This window comes from Cupressus sempervirens, chromosome 10 (genome assembly GCF_028749045.1).
Source record: "Cupressus sempervirens isolate cs-2001-9-10 chromosome 10, ASM2874904v1, whole genome shotgun sequence".
Lineage (NCBI taxonomy): Eukaryota > Viridiplantae > Streptophyta > Pinopsida > Cupressales > Cupressaceae > Cupressus > Cupressus sempervirens.
Genome location: NC_143127.1, coordinates 613,258,281 through 613,274,677, shown reverse-complemented (window position 1 = coordinate 613,274,677; position 16,397 = coordinate 613,258,281). Strand labels below are relative to the sequence as shown.

General features: G+C 35.1%; 1 protein-coding gene across 1 annotated transcript; it reads left to right on the top strand.

Moving 5' to 3' along the window:
* Positions 1 to 1,511: 1,511 nt before the first annotated feature.
* LOC149535339 (F-box only protein 6-like) lies at positions 1,512 to 3,109 on the top strand. Its single transcript, XM_089804239.1, has one exon. The coding sequence runs from the start codon at positions 1,950 to 1,952 to the stop codon at positions 2,988 to 2,990; it is 1,041 nt and encodes a 346-aa protein (XP_089660365.1). The 5' UTR covers positions 1,512 to 1,949; the 3' UTR covers positions 2,991 to 3,109.
* Positions 3,110 to 16,397: the final 13,288 nt, after the last annotated feature.

Sequence of the window (16,397 nt, the reverse complement as noted above, 5' to 3'; positions counted from 1 at the left end):
AATCAATAAATTACAATGAGAGATCAATCCTTATAAAAGGAAATCCAAAACCCTAAAAGGTAAAACTTAGGTTGCATTATAATAATTGATAAAAGAATTAATTATTAGAAAGTAGTTAAAAACCTAGAAACTACCACTGAAAGTAGATTTGGGTTTCGACAACAAAGCCTGATGAGGTACCCAAGTATAACCAAATCTCTTTATAGAGGAGAAATAGAGAAAATTACATGAGAAAAACTCTAGTCCAAAAAGAGATGGAAAAAATGATGAAAGAACTAGTGAAGGACTGAAGAAGCCCCTGAACTAGAAAATGTCCTAGAAGATAGGAAAAAAAGATGATCATGTAGAACAACACTGAAGCATGTAGAAGCTGCAAAGTTCTGTCAAAGGTATTTGCTAATCTAAAGAAGCTCCACTGAAATAAAATTTGACTAGGTAGAGAAGACTATAATTTGCATGAGTGCTCTTAGAAGACACTACTCGAATCAAGAGGCACAAAAGGAAAACAACTGAACTCAAAGATATATATGACATAAAATACCAAAGCCTGAAGAGTTGATCAATCAAACATGGGAGACTGCAACCAAAGTAAAACAATATCTGTTGATTCTTAATTATGAAGCACAAATAGAACTTTTATAAATGTACAAAAAAAGCAATGATATTGAAAGAAAAGTAGAACTCCACAAAATGTTCACAAACTGCCATAACAGATAAAATTCTTTTGCATAAAACTAAATACAATACATTGACAACTCTGCCCAAAAGAAATTACATTGCAAATTTTTTCATTGAGGTTTTTCTATGACAACCCATCAAAGCTCCTAACTAATAATCTATAAACTCCAAAGATATTTCTCTTAAATGTGCTACTAAAGCCATCATGACTTCCAAATTAATTTTGAGAGAAGAACAAAAGGTAAAGTGAAGGGGATCAGGTGTTGAGATGTCTAGGTCGGGTGAATTGAGAAACGATAGGGTAATATTGAATGAAAATGGCCTCTCTCCCTTAATCTCCAGCATACATATCTCCCTCCTGTTGGTTCCATCTGCTTCTTCCATTCTTCATCACTCTTTCTTAGGAATATTTCAATCCTCCACTCTTCCTCTTCTTTTGGAAGTGTGGGACTAGATTTTACCAAAGGAGGGGTGAATGCATAAACATAATGAAGTTCAAAACTCAACAAGGGAGAGGTGATTGTATTGGAAGGTACCATGTGGAAGGTGCCGAAGCTTGGTAACCTTGGTGGATCACACGCATCTCAAATACCAAAAGAAAGTTTTGGCATTCGTTATAGCTTTTATGGAGAGAATGTTCAATTTGACAAAAGATAAGGTCCCCTTGTCCATGGAAAGTGACTACCCAGCCCTAGTTTTTTCCTATATAGATCTTTATAACTTGAGGTCAATCCTTGCACCTACCCTAGGTCGCAAGCGCTAGTATTAACTTTCAAATCTAATTTAATTCTTTTTATTATTTTATTTCCTCACAATATTTTTTAAATATACCAGCAGTCTTGAAATAAAACAATTCACCATCGCTCCATGACTCGGACCCAACAATCAGACAGCACGACAAACATCTAAGCGTCAATTTGCACTGAAAATATTAATAAAATTCAGCTCTGCAATCATATGCTCTCCATGTGACCACCTGCCACAGGGCGTAATCGAATATGCGGCTGCAGGAAAGAATGGAGGCTTCATGTTCTCACGGTGTTGACATTCCTTCTCCTTTCCTTTCATAATACCCAAATCGTACTGCAATGCCATCCACTGCTCAGTCCCGAAGATCAAAGAAATCCCAAATCTGTCATCATACTTCCCTAACTCTGTCATCACATCTCTCCATTTCATACACAAATGTCCCACAAATTACAGAGCTCAAATAAGGTCTCAAGATCCATGATGGGCCATCTGGATGATTCATCTTCTCGCTCACCCCCAAAATGGAGATCGCGGATGATCTGGTGGAGGAGATAGTGAAGCGGCTGCCATTGGAATGCCTCTTCCGATTCCGCCTGGTTTGCAGGGGATGGAATCGTCTCCTTCGACATTTGGGGGCAGATGCGGCGAGCAAGCAACCGGATCTCCTCATCTCCTTACCAAATGCCAAACATGGCTGCCTCGTCTACTCCTTCCTCTCTCGCAAATGGCGGCCCCTTTCCTTCTCCTCCTTCCCCCTTCCCGAATTCAGCATCACTGGATGCGGATCTGGCCTCCTGCTGCTCGAAGCTCCTTCAATGGCGGCCCCCTATGTATGCAATCCTCATACTGGATCATCATTCCCGCTTCCTAAACTCGCATTTCCCCTCAATGTCGTCGCCGGATGGGTAGAACAGGGGCAGAACAGGGGATCCTTCAAGGTCCTCCTTTTGGGGAAGAAATGCCGCGAGGGAGGCACCATTGAAGTGCAGGGATATGACTCCGTTTCAAATTTGTGGACCAAAATGGGGGAATATGATTTGGGGGCGAATTCGAAGAGGGTTGAAACGGCGTATTGCAATGGATTTGTGTTCTTGATGGGCGCGGATAATGTGGCCGTATTTGACATTAAGAACGGGGAATGGAATCGGGTGGAGATGCCGGCAGATGCGGCGATGAGGAATAATCTATGGCCGCGACTGGTTTCTTGTGGGGATTCTCTGGTGTTGGTGAGATTGATTAGGCGTGCCCATGTTTTGGAGGAGGTGATAATGTGGGAGATGTGCGGGGGCAATTTGAGGTGGAAGGAGAAGGGGAGAATGCCGGAGTGGGTTCGGGGGAGATTGAAGAGGAGGTGGATTGAATGCGTGGGAGTTGGGGAAAATGTGTGCTTCAGGTCGCATGGGAGTGCAGAGATTGTGGTGTACAGTTTGCGAGAGGGGTCGTGGCAGTGGCTGCCAATGTGTCCCGCTGCTTTCCTCAGCGATTCGCGTGCCAGAAGCTTGGCATTTCAAAGGCTGTACAACTTTCCTTCCTTGCAACCTTCGCTTCCTCCGCTCTGTTGAAACCCAGTTGTTACATTCATCAGTCGAGCTTATTCAGTTGTCCGGTTTTGCCCATGGCAGGAATGTTTATGGTTTGGTGGAAAATATTAGTAAAATAAAGAATAGGCTGCTTCTACGCATCGCTCGTGTTTGAAATACAAATTAAACATCTCTTCAATTTTGCCTCCCTAACGTTTATTTTAATTCTGATGACGGATTATCTAGTGGTATATTTTATTTTCAAAAAACATGTTTTTATTATCAATAAAATAAGGGTGTGCATGTAGGATCCACAACAGTAGTAGGGGATCCATGGTCTTTAAGGAGATCATTAAACCATCATCACAAGCCAATCAGTCAAATGATCACTATTAGAGGAAACAAGTCACTTGTTGCCCATGTATGCATTGCCGCCACGTCCAAACCCCTAATTCCCACTACCTTTTCCCCCTAATTACCGTCATAAAATGGTATTAATAGTCAATCATACATGTACTAATAGTTGATCATTTTTTAGCTTTCTTGGTTGTTGATTCGTCCATTTGTGCAAAAAGTACTATAGTGGCTATTGGGGGTCTCAGTGGTAGGTATCAAGCGAATGTTTTAAAATGACACTTTTAGACCACCTTGCACTCAACAAGTTCTACAAAGAGCCCCGTAAATGTGGGACAGCTGAAAGGTTATCTTTAAGCTCTTAACTCACCTGCAAAAGTTCAGTAAAAGGCTGAAGCCCTATATATTATACTATTAAAATAAAATTATAAAGTCTCTGTTCAAATGGGCACTAGTAGGAAAGAACAAAGAAAGAAAACCTCCAGTATTGCCTAGGACCAAGGTCTTATATAAAGTACAAAATTAAAAAAGGGCATACCCTAGTTTTCCTAACCTATTGTATATAATTTCAGTGCTTACATCTTTTTCACTGATTTTTCAATTAGGTTTTATTAATTTTATATACAAGTACCCCAGCCCATGTTGGGGTTTTTGGAAGGTATTCCTTCCTTTAGCTCTTATGGGCCTCTTATGTTGATTTTTGACATAATAATTGGATGTCGACATTTGAACCTCTTTCCTAATCATTGACGCTTGAACTACTTTTGGTAATCCAGAGTTGGAATCCTTTGCATTTGTTGTCTTCTACATGGAACTTCAAACCCACATTAAGTCGTTAGCCATAATAATGGTTCCCACTTTCCATCATGAAGAAATTGGATGGAAAGTGCAAAAATCATTTTCTAGGGGCTTTGAATGAAGCCTACACTTCAAATAAAGCCCCCCTAGGGCCTCCTTCGAAGTCGTGGCCCTAGGGGCTTCGTTTGAAGCCCCTTGTTCCAATTGGCATGAAGGGCTTCAAATGAAGCCCCTAGGGCCAATAAATAGTCAAAAAGTAGGGGAAACCCCCCTAGGGTAACCCAAAATGCTCTTAGGAGGCTTCGAATGAATCCCACTTCATACGAAGCCACTTTAAGGGCTTCATTCGAAGCCCCTTTTGTTCGAAGGTCCCAAAATAGAAATTTTTACGAACTTCTTAAATTTTCCATCAAATTTTTCCCTTTTGAGGGTTCAAACAAGGATTAAATAGGTCAATTTTTTGAAACTAAATATATCACATTGTTGTACTTTGAATAAGCTTTCTAATGACTATACTTTTAATACACATTGTGTTTATTGTGATTTTTTTTGGTAATTCTATTAAATATGGGTTGTTTGGCCATTTCATAAAGCTTTATTTTAAGCATTGGGAAAAATAGGAAATGAAAGGAAAATATTTTTTTTTTAAATATGTTCATCAAAAGTATGTAGCAAAACAAGAAAAAATCTATTTCGATTTATACAAAATAAATTATATCGATCAAAATAAAAATATGTCTAATTTATCATTGACATAACTTTACCATTGAATAAAATCTACATTATTTTACAAAATTGAATGAAACCAATTAAAGTTGCTAGGTGTTGATGTTAACATTTTTGTATTGAAAGAATTTTGTCATTATCATATTTTAAACAAAAGTTATGTTGATCAAGACCACCATCACTCTTTAAAAATGTTGATTTTTCATATATACTACTTCTCGAAGGAGAAAGAAAAATGGACTTCAATCAATTCTAAAAATAAAATAAAAAATATTTTTAGAAACTAGAAAGAAAATTCTACAAGTCACTAGTTTACATAGTCTTTAATTTTTTTGTAGTTTTTAAGAAATAAGCATATGAAAGTGACATTTTTAAAACAAATATCTATTTCAGTGTCAAAGTTGGCCAAAAAGTGGGAACCAATATTTCTTGATCTAGTGATCTAGATTTTTTTAGTTTTATGCTTTAATTGCCCATGATTCATTGCCTTTTATTTTAAGATTATTTGTTTAGTTTATTGATGTTGGGTTGATGAGATTTAACGTTTAAGTTTCCCACATCTTTTGATCAGATTAAGTTGGGTGTGTTTGTTGAATTTTAATCTTGTATATTTATAGGTGTTTTAAATTTTTAACATTTTAAATTTAAAATAAATATTTTGTTATAATTGCTATTTCCTTCTACGTACTTCTATTTAATCTTTGGATCTCGGATGATATTTGTTTATTGGTAAAGAGTTTGGGTTTACCTTTTCCTATATGGAATTGGGGTTGATATATTGTTTAAAGACAATCTAATGATTTGCCCCTATTTTGAATAATGAGGTGTTTATTTAGAATGTTTTGAGAAATTGATAGGGGTTCATGTTGTTTGCATAGTTTTTTGATATGTTTGACTTTCTTTCATGGTTAATGTCTTCCTAGGTGTTAGTTAAGCCTTTCTCCCTTTATCCCGTATATCATAGCCTTGATGAGTTATAGTATGGTGATTTGTGTTGATAAATGGTTGCCATTAGAGAATTTAAGTGTTTTTCATTCGCCTCTTACCTCTTAAGCACTTGTTGCTCGACTCGCTTGATAATCCATGTGTTCAACATGTCTTGTTAGTAATATATTAACAGTAATAATAGGGACTGGAAGCTTGTATACCTTAACTGGATTGAAGTATTTCCCTGTAATTTAGTATAGGAGTCATGTTAACTTTATGTACTGTTCTAAAGAATTAGGAGGCTGGAAAGTTCCTTTTGCTCCATATCTACTAGCTTAACATATATAACTCAAACTTATCAGAGCAAAAGATTCAAATATTGACCCATGTTGTATTCATTCCCGCTTTATTTATATTAGCATTGATCTTTATAAATTTATTATTGATTGATTGTTTTCCAAGAATGTCGTTCTGAGAATTTTAGTAATTTGAAGACCATGAGGGTTATCAGCCTATACATTGAAACATAATTTTGTTGCCTTTAAGAGAATTTTAGTTCAGTTATAGCATTAATGCCTACCTTATCATTGGTAAAATCTTAGTTAAAACAAAAATACCCTTCATTTTCCATTCATTTTGCTTACTGTAAATATTTCATTAATATTTGACATATTTGCATTTTGTATTTGAACTACTTGAGGATTATGGACTTAACTCAACAAAACCATTGGGTAATAGATGTATTGTTGTGATTCTTAAGAAATCTTAAATGGACGATGCAGATGTTTCCTATTAATTTGATCTTGAATATTATAAGAATTAGTATACCCATCAACATCCTAATTCATTAATTGAAATATATCAACTATGTAGCTGAATGCTTGTATTTGGAGAGTTTCCATATACTGAATCCTCGACCCAAGAGAAGCCATCCCCTAGCAACAGTAGAGTATAGACATGCTCATTGACTGAGTCTATAAATTTCATTTATATATTTACTAATTTTTACTTTGTTCATAATCATATGAATTAACTCTAGCTGGTTGTACAGAGCACTAATATACATTATGTAAACAAAAACCTAAAATAAGGTATTTGACATAATTAATTATAAAAATACATTGTGGGAGGATCGATACTAATATTGAAGAAAGGGAAAGCCCAAGATAGCTAACTAGGACATCGATAAACATATCAAGTAGGGAACTAAATCTAACCAAGAAAAAAACATCAAAAACAACCATAATAGAAACCAAACAAAGGCTAAAAAGGAGATAAGAAAGGGAAAAACCAATAGGCAACAAGCAAGAATGGAGGAGAAAAAGGAAGCAAACAAAAACCAAAAACCACTACAATCTAGAAAAACCAGATTCGAGAGCCTAGATCCTTAATATTCATAGTTCCCAAAAGATAGGTCTACCCGGATAGAAATATTAGTAGAATACAACCACCTCAACTCCATAGGAGGATCAATATACAAAAGGAATAATATCCACTACCCCATATTTCAAGCAAGTCTACAAGTTGATTGTTGTAGAGATAAGGAAACTTAATACATCCAAATTGACATCTCTGTATAAGTCATATTCGGTTATTGAAATTTATTTACGAGATTAAAGAAATAGCTAAAATCTAACTAATAATAGAACATATGGGCATATGCACCAAGATGGTGTGCAAAAAAGTGGACACCATGAGAAAAAGTCAAAAGTACATATAACACGATTGTGTTATATGTACTTTCGATCAAATTTCAAAATGGGCCTTGGCTTAACAAGGAATTTTCTTTTTAAAATTAACTTTTACATAACACCGTCTCATTATAAACACGATCATGTTATGTTTAACGAAATGCGATCGCATTATTCAGAACTCGAAGCATTCCTTCTAGTTTTCCATAACCCCATTAGGTTATGAAGAATTGAAAGCAATGTTTGTTGCTTTCCCCTTTCTAGCTCTTTAGGTCATTATCTATAACTTCTATCATGGGTCCAAGAAGCTCTTCCCACTCTTTTCCATTAACCAAGTGGGCTTTATCTCTTAATCTCGAGTAATTGGTTAAGAGTTTTATTCTTAGTAGAATTCATTACCATATTCTCCACAACTAGTTATCTTCTTGATTGCTGCAATATTTTCTCCTCAACTAAACATTTTGTAATAAGTTGATATACAATCACAGTTTTCTCTTGGTCAATCCTTTAGGCATATGATTGAGCCTTTAGATCCACAAAAGAGTTGAAATCTAGATATAGTAGAAGAATCGTATTAGATCCCAAATTTTAAAACTTCATCACCTAGTAAATTTTTAAGTTTGAGTGGCACCATTTGACATTTTTTATTGGCACCAAGAGCTTTTGAAATAATTAGCATTTTAAGGCAGACATCCCCCATCATTCTCATAAGACGAAGGCTTGAACTACTTTCTGGTTGTTCCTCATCCAACGATTCTGAAGGGAATAACATTCTTACTAGAAAATTCAATTGCCAAGCACATCTTTTCCTTTTGGTTGTGCGGATCAGATTTCAATATCAAAATCCTCTTGATGTCTTGTTTCCAATGTACACAAGAATGTACAACCACTATAATGTGCTTCATCTTCTCATCTTCAACTATTATTGTCAGAGTGTACATAACTACAAAGGATTTATCAACTTCACAAGCTATAGACTCCAAAAGACCTCTAACAATTTAATGCCTTTTATCTGTTGATAATTTGAATGATTGATAGACAAGATATCCAAGGATAATCATATACAAACCTTTTCTTTAACAAATATTCTCCTACTAAAATCCTATGCAAATAGATGACAATTGAAACATTCACATTTTTCTGTACTACTTGTGATAGTTTTTGAGCTCCATGAGTTTCATAAATTGATAGGCTTTGTTGATCCCTTAGATTGCTTAGTGTAGGAAGAACTATTTAACATTCACATTTGTTGCAATTAACACATGATATGCATGTGAGCCTAGATGTCAGATGATGATGACATATACTCAACATCTACTAGTAGCTCAAGTAGTGATAGATATCCAATACCTGTGGTAATATATGCAATATGGATTCCAAGGATCACACAATTTCATAAAACAAGAAAGAAAACATCCCACCATAGAGGTAGCATACAGACATTTCTAGTGATCATATTGTGTTGAAGATGGCTTCTGATGTCACATGATGATTATGAAAATGAATACTCACCATCTACTAGTAGCTCAAGTAGAGAGAAAAGGTCTTTAGTGCACATACATACTCTAAAAAATAAATTTAGAGAGATCCTATGGGATATTGTAAGAACCAAATTCTCTCAAATAATGTCACTTAAGCAAATTATCATCATATGTGGAAACAAAGTAGAGTTGAAAAGTTAAATGTCGAAAATACATAAGTAAAACTCATTTTCATTTCATCAAAGTGGGAAAATATTTACAATGACATTCATTCGAGTTACAAAGATGAATCATGTCGTCACCAATTTTAATAAGATGTATATAATAAATTTCATTCAAAGATAATACAATGTCATAGAGTCTACACATCAAATAGGTGTCATAAGTATGTTGAACTACACATCGAACATAAGAATCACGAGTATGTTAAATGAAATAAACGTACAATAACATAAAAATACATAAAATGACATCCCATTGGACCTATGAGCCCATCTACACGTATTCCTATCTCCAAGCCATCAAAACACTGTCCATCTACTATCGGGTTGGTGCACCAAGATTGTGTACAATTTAGTGTACACCACAAAAAAAAACTAAAAATGTGAATAACCCGACCAGGTATATGAAATTTCAAAAAGCGGCTAGCCTTGGTTACGAAGCCTAGCAAAAATACATTTAAAAAAGAACCCAATCAAGTTTCTAGGATTAAAAATCTATTCAAAACCCGACTAGGTTATGCAAGACCCAATTGGGTTTTGAAGAAACAAAAAATAGGCTCCACTCTGGAAGCCATAAATTTCACATTCAGACTCTGATTGACTCTATTCGAAATGTGTTGGAAATATATTGAAGATATCTATAACATAATGCAACCAAAATAATAGTAGGAAATCATATTTTATTTTCCATACATTATAATCAATCAATCACTCCCTCTCTCTCTCTCTCACTCTATCCTATCTCTCTCACACACACATATCCCCTTCTCTCTTACTTATCTTCTCTCTCTCTCTCTCTCTCTCTCTCTCTCTCCATATTTCTCACTCTCTTTGTCCATTTCCAATTCCCTCTCACTCTATCCATCATATCCCCCTATCTCTCTCTCTCTTCCTATCCCCTTCTCTCTCTCTCTCTCTCTCTCTCTCTCTCTCTCTCTCTCTCTCTCTCTCTCTCTCTCTCCGACCTTTGATCCATGAAATGGGAACTTGATGTAGAGAGAGAGAGAGAGAGTAGGGGATAGGAAGAGGGAGAGGGGATAGGATAAGAGAAAGTGAGAGAGAGCAGGGGATATGAAGAGGGAGAGGGGATAGGATGAGAGAGAGAGCAATGGATAGGAAGAGGGGATATGATAAGAGAGAATGGGAGAGAGATGAAGTGTGTGTGAGAGAGAGAGGGGGGGGGGGGGGGAGAGAGAGAGAGAGAGAGAGAGAGAGAGAGAGAGAGAGAGAGAGAGAGAGAGAGAGAGAGAGAGAGAGAGAGAGAGAGAGGATATGATAAGAGAGAGTGAGAGATAGATGGAGAGAGTGAGAGAGAGGGACATAAGAGAGAGATATTAGGGGATAGGATAGAGAGAGAGGGGGGGATTAGGGATTACTTAAAGAGAGACAACGCTTAGGGGTAACAAGTTAGATAGATAGAGAGAGAGAGAGAGAGAGAGAGAGAGAGAGAGAGAGAGAGAGAGAGAGAGAGAGAGAGAGAGAGAGGTTAGGAGTTATTTAAAGAATGCGAGAGGTTAGGAGTTAGTAAGAGAGATATCTTAGGATTTATTTAGTTAGTTTGTGACTATGTGTTTTAGAGGGAGAGAATTAACAATATGTTAGCATTCATGTTTACCTATTGATTATTGATTTGGAAAATAATGACTACCTATTTTAGATTATACTTCATTCAAATTTATGCAAAATAAAATTTTGATGACATGGGATTGATTTATCTATATGATGTTGTAGATCTCTTCAACAACTTTCCAATGCATTTTGAATGGATTGAATTGGACTCTGTATGTGAAAGTTATGGCCTTGGGAGTAAAGCCTATTTTTAGTTCTTCAAAGGGTTTTGAATAGTCCAATCGAGTTTTAAATGCAGTTTTTCATTTTAAAATAACCCGATTGAGTTATTTGAATCCTAGAAACTTGATCGGGTTATGGCTTGGTGATAGCATAGGGAAACAACCCAAAAGCTTGGGAAATTGTTTTCCCATCCAATTTTTTTCCTTTAGACATTTTTTCATCTTCTAAGATGAATTCTCATATTTGCCTTCATCAGGTTTGCTAATGGTGAAGTGGGTATCTTTATAATTACTACCATAATATTACACATCTTCTTAGCTTTCTAACCATATAATTTTTTATATTTTTGGACAATATTAACAAAGCAAACTTTAATTACTTTTTCCAATGCCTTAACATTCCTCGCTGACACATGTCTGCCATTTTTAAAATAAATTTGATATAGTTAACCAAATTAAAAATAGATTATATATTATTTTTCTACACTTGATTTTATACTCTTTAAAAAAAAGTTTCCATTTTCTATTGTTTTGGTACAAGTTATGCTCAACACACGAACAGGTACCAAAATTTCAAGATGTAGTTAGTTCAATAATTCATAAAAAATAAAATATTCATCAAAAATGCACAAAAAAATACACAAATTCTAGGTATGACTCTTAAACATAATCCTACCAAAGGGTTATGCAATATACTAAATATAAATATGTTTTTTGTGTTGCACACGGAAACACCTATGTTATGTTTTCTAAAAAAATTAGGAACTATTTTTTGTGTGTGCAGGGTTTGACCCACCTAATCTTATCCATTTTGTAAAAACTTTAGTAGTTTAGAAAGTAGATTCAAAGCACTGTAATTTATATATTTTACACATATTGTCATTTTGAGTGGATGAATCTCAAATGTCTCCTCCTCCTGTCTCCAAGCCATCAGAATGTTGTCCATCCGCTATCATAAGATGGAAGAGTGGTCAAAGTGCTTTTACCACCCAACCATGGAATGGTTATCTCCCCAACATTCTCTGGTTAAGAAGAACTACTCGACCCTGGCACGAGAATGCTAGAAACTCGACACAATTGGATCGGAAAGATCTAGTGTAGCCATGCGATCTAATCTACTTACACCTATGTCTAGTAGAAACATACACAAGGATGTGGAAGAGGGAAAATAAAATATTTAACCTTGCATTTCAAACATATGTATATTTTTTTACAGAGCTTGGCTAATCTTTAAGAACTAGCATAATTGTAAAAGACTGCTAGGTAATTATAGGGAATAACTATGCAAATTTTCTCTTAATTACCCTCCTCTTTAAACCCATATTCAACACCCTTCCTAAGAGTCAAATTTTATTCCCAAAAAAACTTTATGTAACCCAATAAACATCAATCTCAAAAGGAAAACTTCTTAAAAAAAACTTGAACATATATTGGCTAAAAGCATTATATACAAAACAAATCTACTGGATTTAGGAGTGAGTAAAAATAAAACTTAACTTATTCCAAGTAACTCATCATTTCTTATTATCTAAAGTACGAGAAAAATAATAATATGTAATCAATGTTTTTCATTCTACCATTTAAATTTAAGAGAGTGATTAGATCTTTATTCTGGATGTTCCTATTTCAAGCCATAACTTAAGGTTATCTGAAGTGTGAAAGTAAGATAACAGATCATCTAGTCGAGGATAACTAGAAAAATCTAATCCCCTCTAAGGATATGGTAACAAACTTTAAAGACCACATTAATAGGGTTGTATCTTCTAAAAAAAATTATGACATGCATATAGTAGCAAGAACTAATTTAGAATTGGTCAGGTTTAACAACCACATAATGTAACTAGTCCGAAACAAAATCAAAACTAGATATAGAAGACGTGGACTATTTTTTTGTTTATGCACCTTTTAATAATAAATTAATAGAATATTTAAAAATATATATTTGGGCTGAATTAGATTCTAAACACAAAAAGAGAGTAAGCTATTTAGAAATCGAAAATTGATATTGACAAGACAATATGAGTAGGGCTTCATGTACTCTTCCAAGTTGCTTAACACAAGTCCAATAGTAGTACGTGAAAACATATCACTTCCTCTTTCACAAGGTTAAGTGCTTGATGAATCTTCTTTTGGCATGAAATACAAATGCCTTCAAACGGTTTCAGAATATGCATGATTATGGTGATATAGCTTTTTTTTAGATAGATCATTTATTGATTAGTGAGTTTCATGTCTCTATGTTTAGATGTGATTTTTTCAATTTTTTACTTGACATCTTATGAAGCTGAAGTGAGTCATGCGCGCACGCACACACACACACACACATAAAATTAAAAGTATAAGATAGATAAAAAAAAAATAGTGTATAAACATGCAAAAAAAGGTTATCGAATTCTTGATTCTATGAGAAGTAGGGGTGGAGCCACATTCATTTTAGAAAGTTCTTCAGTAAAATTTATATTCTTTCCGCATAACCCATTTTAAATTTGCACATTATCTATTTATTTGTGTATGTAAGTGCATATGCAAGCTCTCTTTGGATGTTTTATTTTGTGGTTTCTATTCAACGATAATTAATATGGGAATGGACATTGTATGTATCCTTCTCTTTGCCAATTGCATGGCAATAATGTAACCGAACTTCTTCAAAATTAAAATTCACCACCACAATCACCTCACTTCATATGTTTTGGACTTTTAATTGTGTAATCTTGGAACTGTCATTTGTATAGATCATTTTTCAAAACATTCAACCACACAGACACCTCTAATTGAAAAATTTTATATTCATATTAGTTGTAGTAGTAATAATCTTCTCTTAGCTACTAGCATTTTATTCCCTACACTAAATTATTTTGAGGTTGAATGGAGGAAAGGGGGGAATGAGAGATGGCTCATTTGCTTCTTGAAAATAAGCCAACAGGGTTTGTTTGGAAGGAGTCATAATCTCTACACTTTTTGTTCTTGTATTTTGGTGACAATCTAAAATATTTTACCAATATAAATATCAAATATCTATCTTTTTCCTTGGAATTAATTTACCTCTATAAGGTAGGTAGGATTCTACCTTTTTCAATCTGGCACAAAATTAGATTCTAACTTCAATCTCCATGTAAAAATTGCTAGAAAAGAAATGTACAAAAACACCTTCCTAATGTCAATTTATAGGGGAAATAAGAAAAAATTCATAGCTACTTCATCAACATTGAGATGCATAGGAAAAACAAGAACATCGAAAATACAATGCACACAACATAAATAGAGAAGACCAAATTTAACGTGGAAAACCCTTTCGGGAAAAATCCACCACCCAAAAACCTCTGAGAGACTTTGTATTATAGTAAACAATTTACATACAACAAACTCTAGTTTCTGGATAGGCTCACAGACTTAGATTGTATTACAATCAATCTAACTTTTGTAGCCTTCCATTCCTCATGAATCCCATAGACATTTAAATACATTCTATAATTTATTATGGAATCTGGTGCATTAATTGTCAAGAACAAAACATTTAATGGAAGCCTTGGAACTTCTCCATTTGATAGACCCAATAGTCACTCATCCTTTTGATGATCACTCCTTCAAGAAGTGACTTCCTTCAACATCGGGTGACTCCCTTTGGCATCAGATACTCCCTTCAGCCTCCAGATGCTCCTTTTGCCATGGGGAACTCTCTTTAGCATCCAAACACTCCCTTTTTCCTTTAGACATGCAGATGCCTTTGAAAATGTGAATGCCTTTAGTCACATGGATGACTTCAATCATGTGGATGCCTTTGGTCATAAGATGCTTCAATCACATAGATGCCTTCAGTGACGTGGATGCCTTTAGTGATGTAGATGTCTTCGATCACTCGGACACCTTCGACATTAGTGATGTACATGCCTCTAGTTTCTCCATCCCCACACACTGTACTCACCATACTTGTCGTACTCAATGTACCCATACTCATACTCATTGAGTATGTCATATTGGCTTCATGATATTGACTTGTCCAAGCAGTTGATATAAGCATATAGTGGTCTTGTACATCCATCATTGTATGATATTTCACCGTATGATGAACAATAATTGTATATGCTCATCACTCCCAACAATCTCACACTTGATGAGGTACATACTCATATCCACAGAGATACTTCACATGACTATGTCCACCATTCAAACTTACCCTGGTCCATTTTCAAAAACATCACATAGAAGTGCAACAACAAACTCGTAGCATCAAGAACATAAATAGTACACTACTCATGTACCATATCCTTACACATCTAAATACCTCACAGTCCTCTTGTTGAAACCTTCAACCATTCCAACAAGAACATCTCTAATCATCAAAGATAACACCATCATCTCCATCTCTAAGTTTCTATGAGCACCTACAACTAATCAATCCATGCCAACTCTAAATGCAACATTGCAATATCAAGAAGTATCCAAAAAATGATCAATGTACTCAAAACAAAGAAATTAAACCAAGATCAATGTCAAAGTTCCAACCATGGCCTCAGGAACATAATCATGACAAGATGATCTAAAACATCTCAACCAAAGAGATAACATAAACTACACCTTTATCAAAGACTCTATTTATCCCTCAAGATGTCAACATCTTCAATTATATGAAGATTAACATTTCCATACAATACTTCAGCAATTGTGAAAAGATCCTTTTGGTACATCAGAATCTCACACCTTCAACATCTGCAATACCAATGAAGATCAATTACTACCTCATTTCCAACAACTCCCACTAAACCATGGTGTCAAGTTACACATGGAATTTATGTCATTGACAACAACTCCCATCGTACAATGGTGCCAAGTCACACATGGCATTGTGACAAACATCCTCTAGATGAAGATTAAATTACTCTAGCCAATCATCATCAGATGATTGAATAACCAAAACAACACTACTAGCACTCTGAGAAGAATTAGAATTAGTAGAACTCTCCATTTTCTTCTTCTTCTTCTTCTTCTTCTTATCTTTGTGATCCTTTCGGATATGACCACTCTTATCATAGTTCCAACACTTCTCTTTGGACATCTTCCCAAAACATTCAAGCTTCATATCCTTCTTTCTTTTTTCCTCTTGAATGTTGAGAGACTCTTTAGCCATCTTAGAAGATTTCCTCTACATCTCCTCTAACAGAAGTGCAACAACTACTTCATCCATTTTGAACTGGGTGGTAGTACTCCTAATGGCCATCACAAGATGATCCCATGAATTAGGAAACGAGCACAATAGTTACATGCAATGCTCTTCTTCATTAACAAACACACCAATAGATGTCAATTGTGAAATCACTATATTAAACGCATTTAAATGATCTACCATAGTCGTTCCTCCATCCATCTTTAGGGAGTGGAACTTCTTTCTAAGGAAGAGCTTATTTACCAAGGATTTTCCTTGATAAATATCTCCTAGCTTCTTCCACAAAGAATGTGTGGTCTT

Bases quoted from the DNA above. Each gene is read 5' to 3' on its own strand.
- LOC149535339 (XM_089804239.1), top strand. From the start codon at position 1,950: ATGGAGATCGCGGATGATCTGGTGGAGGAGATAGTGAAGCGGCTGCCA.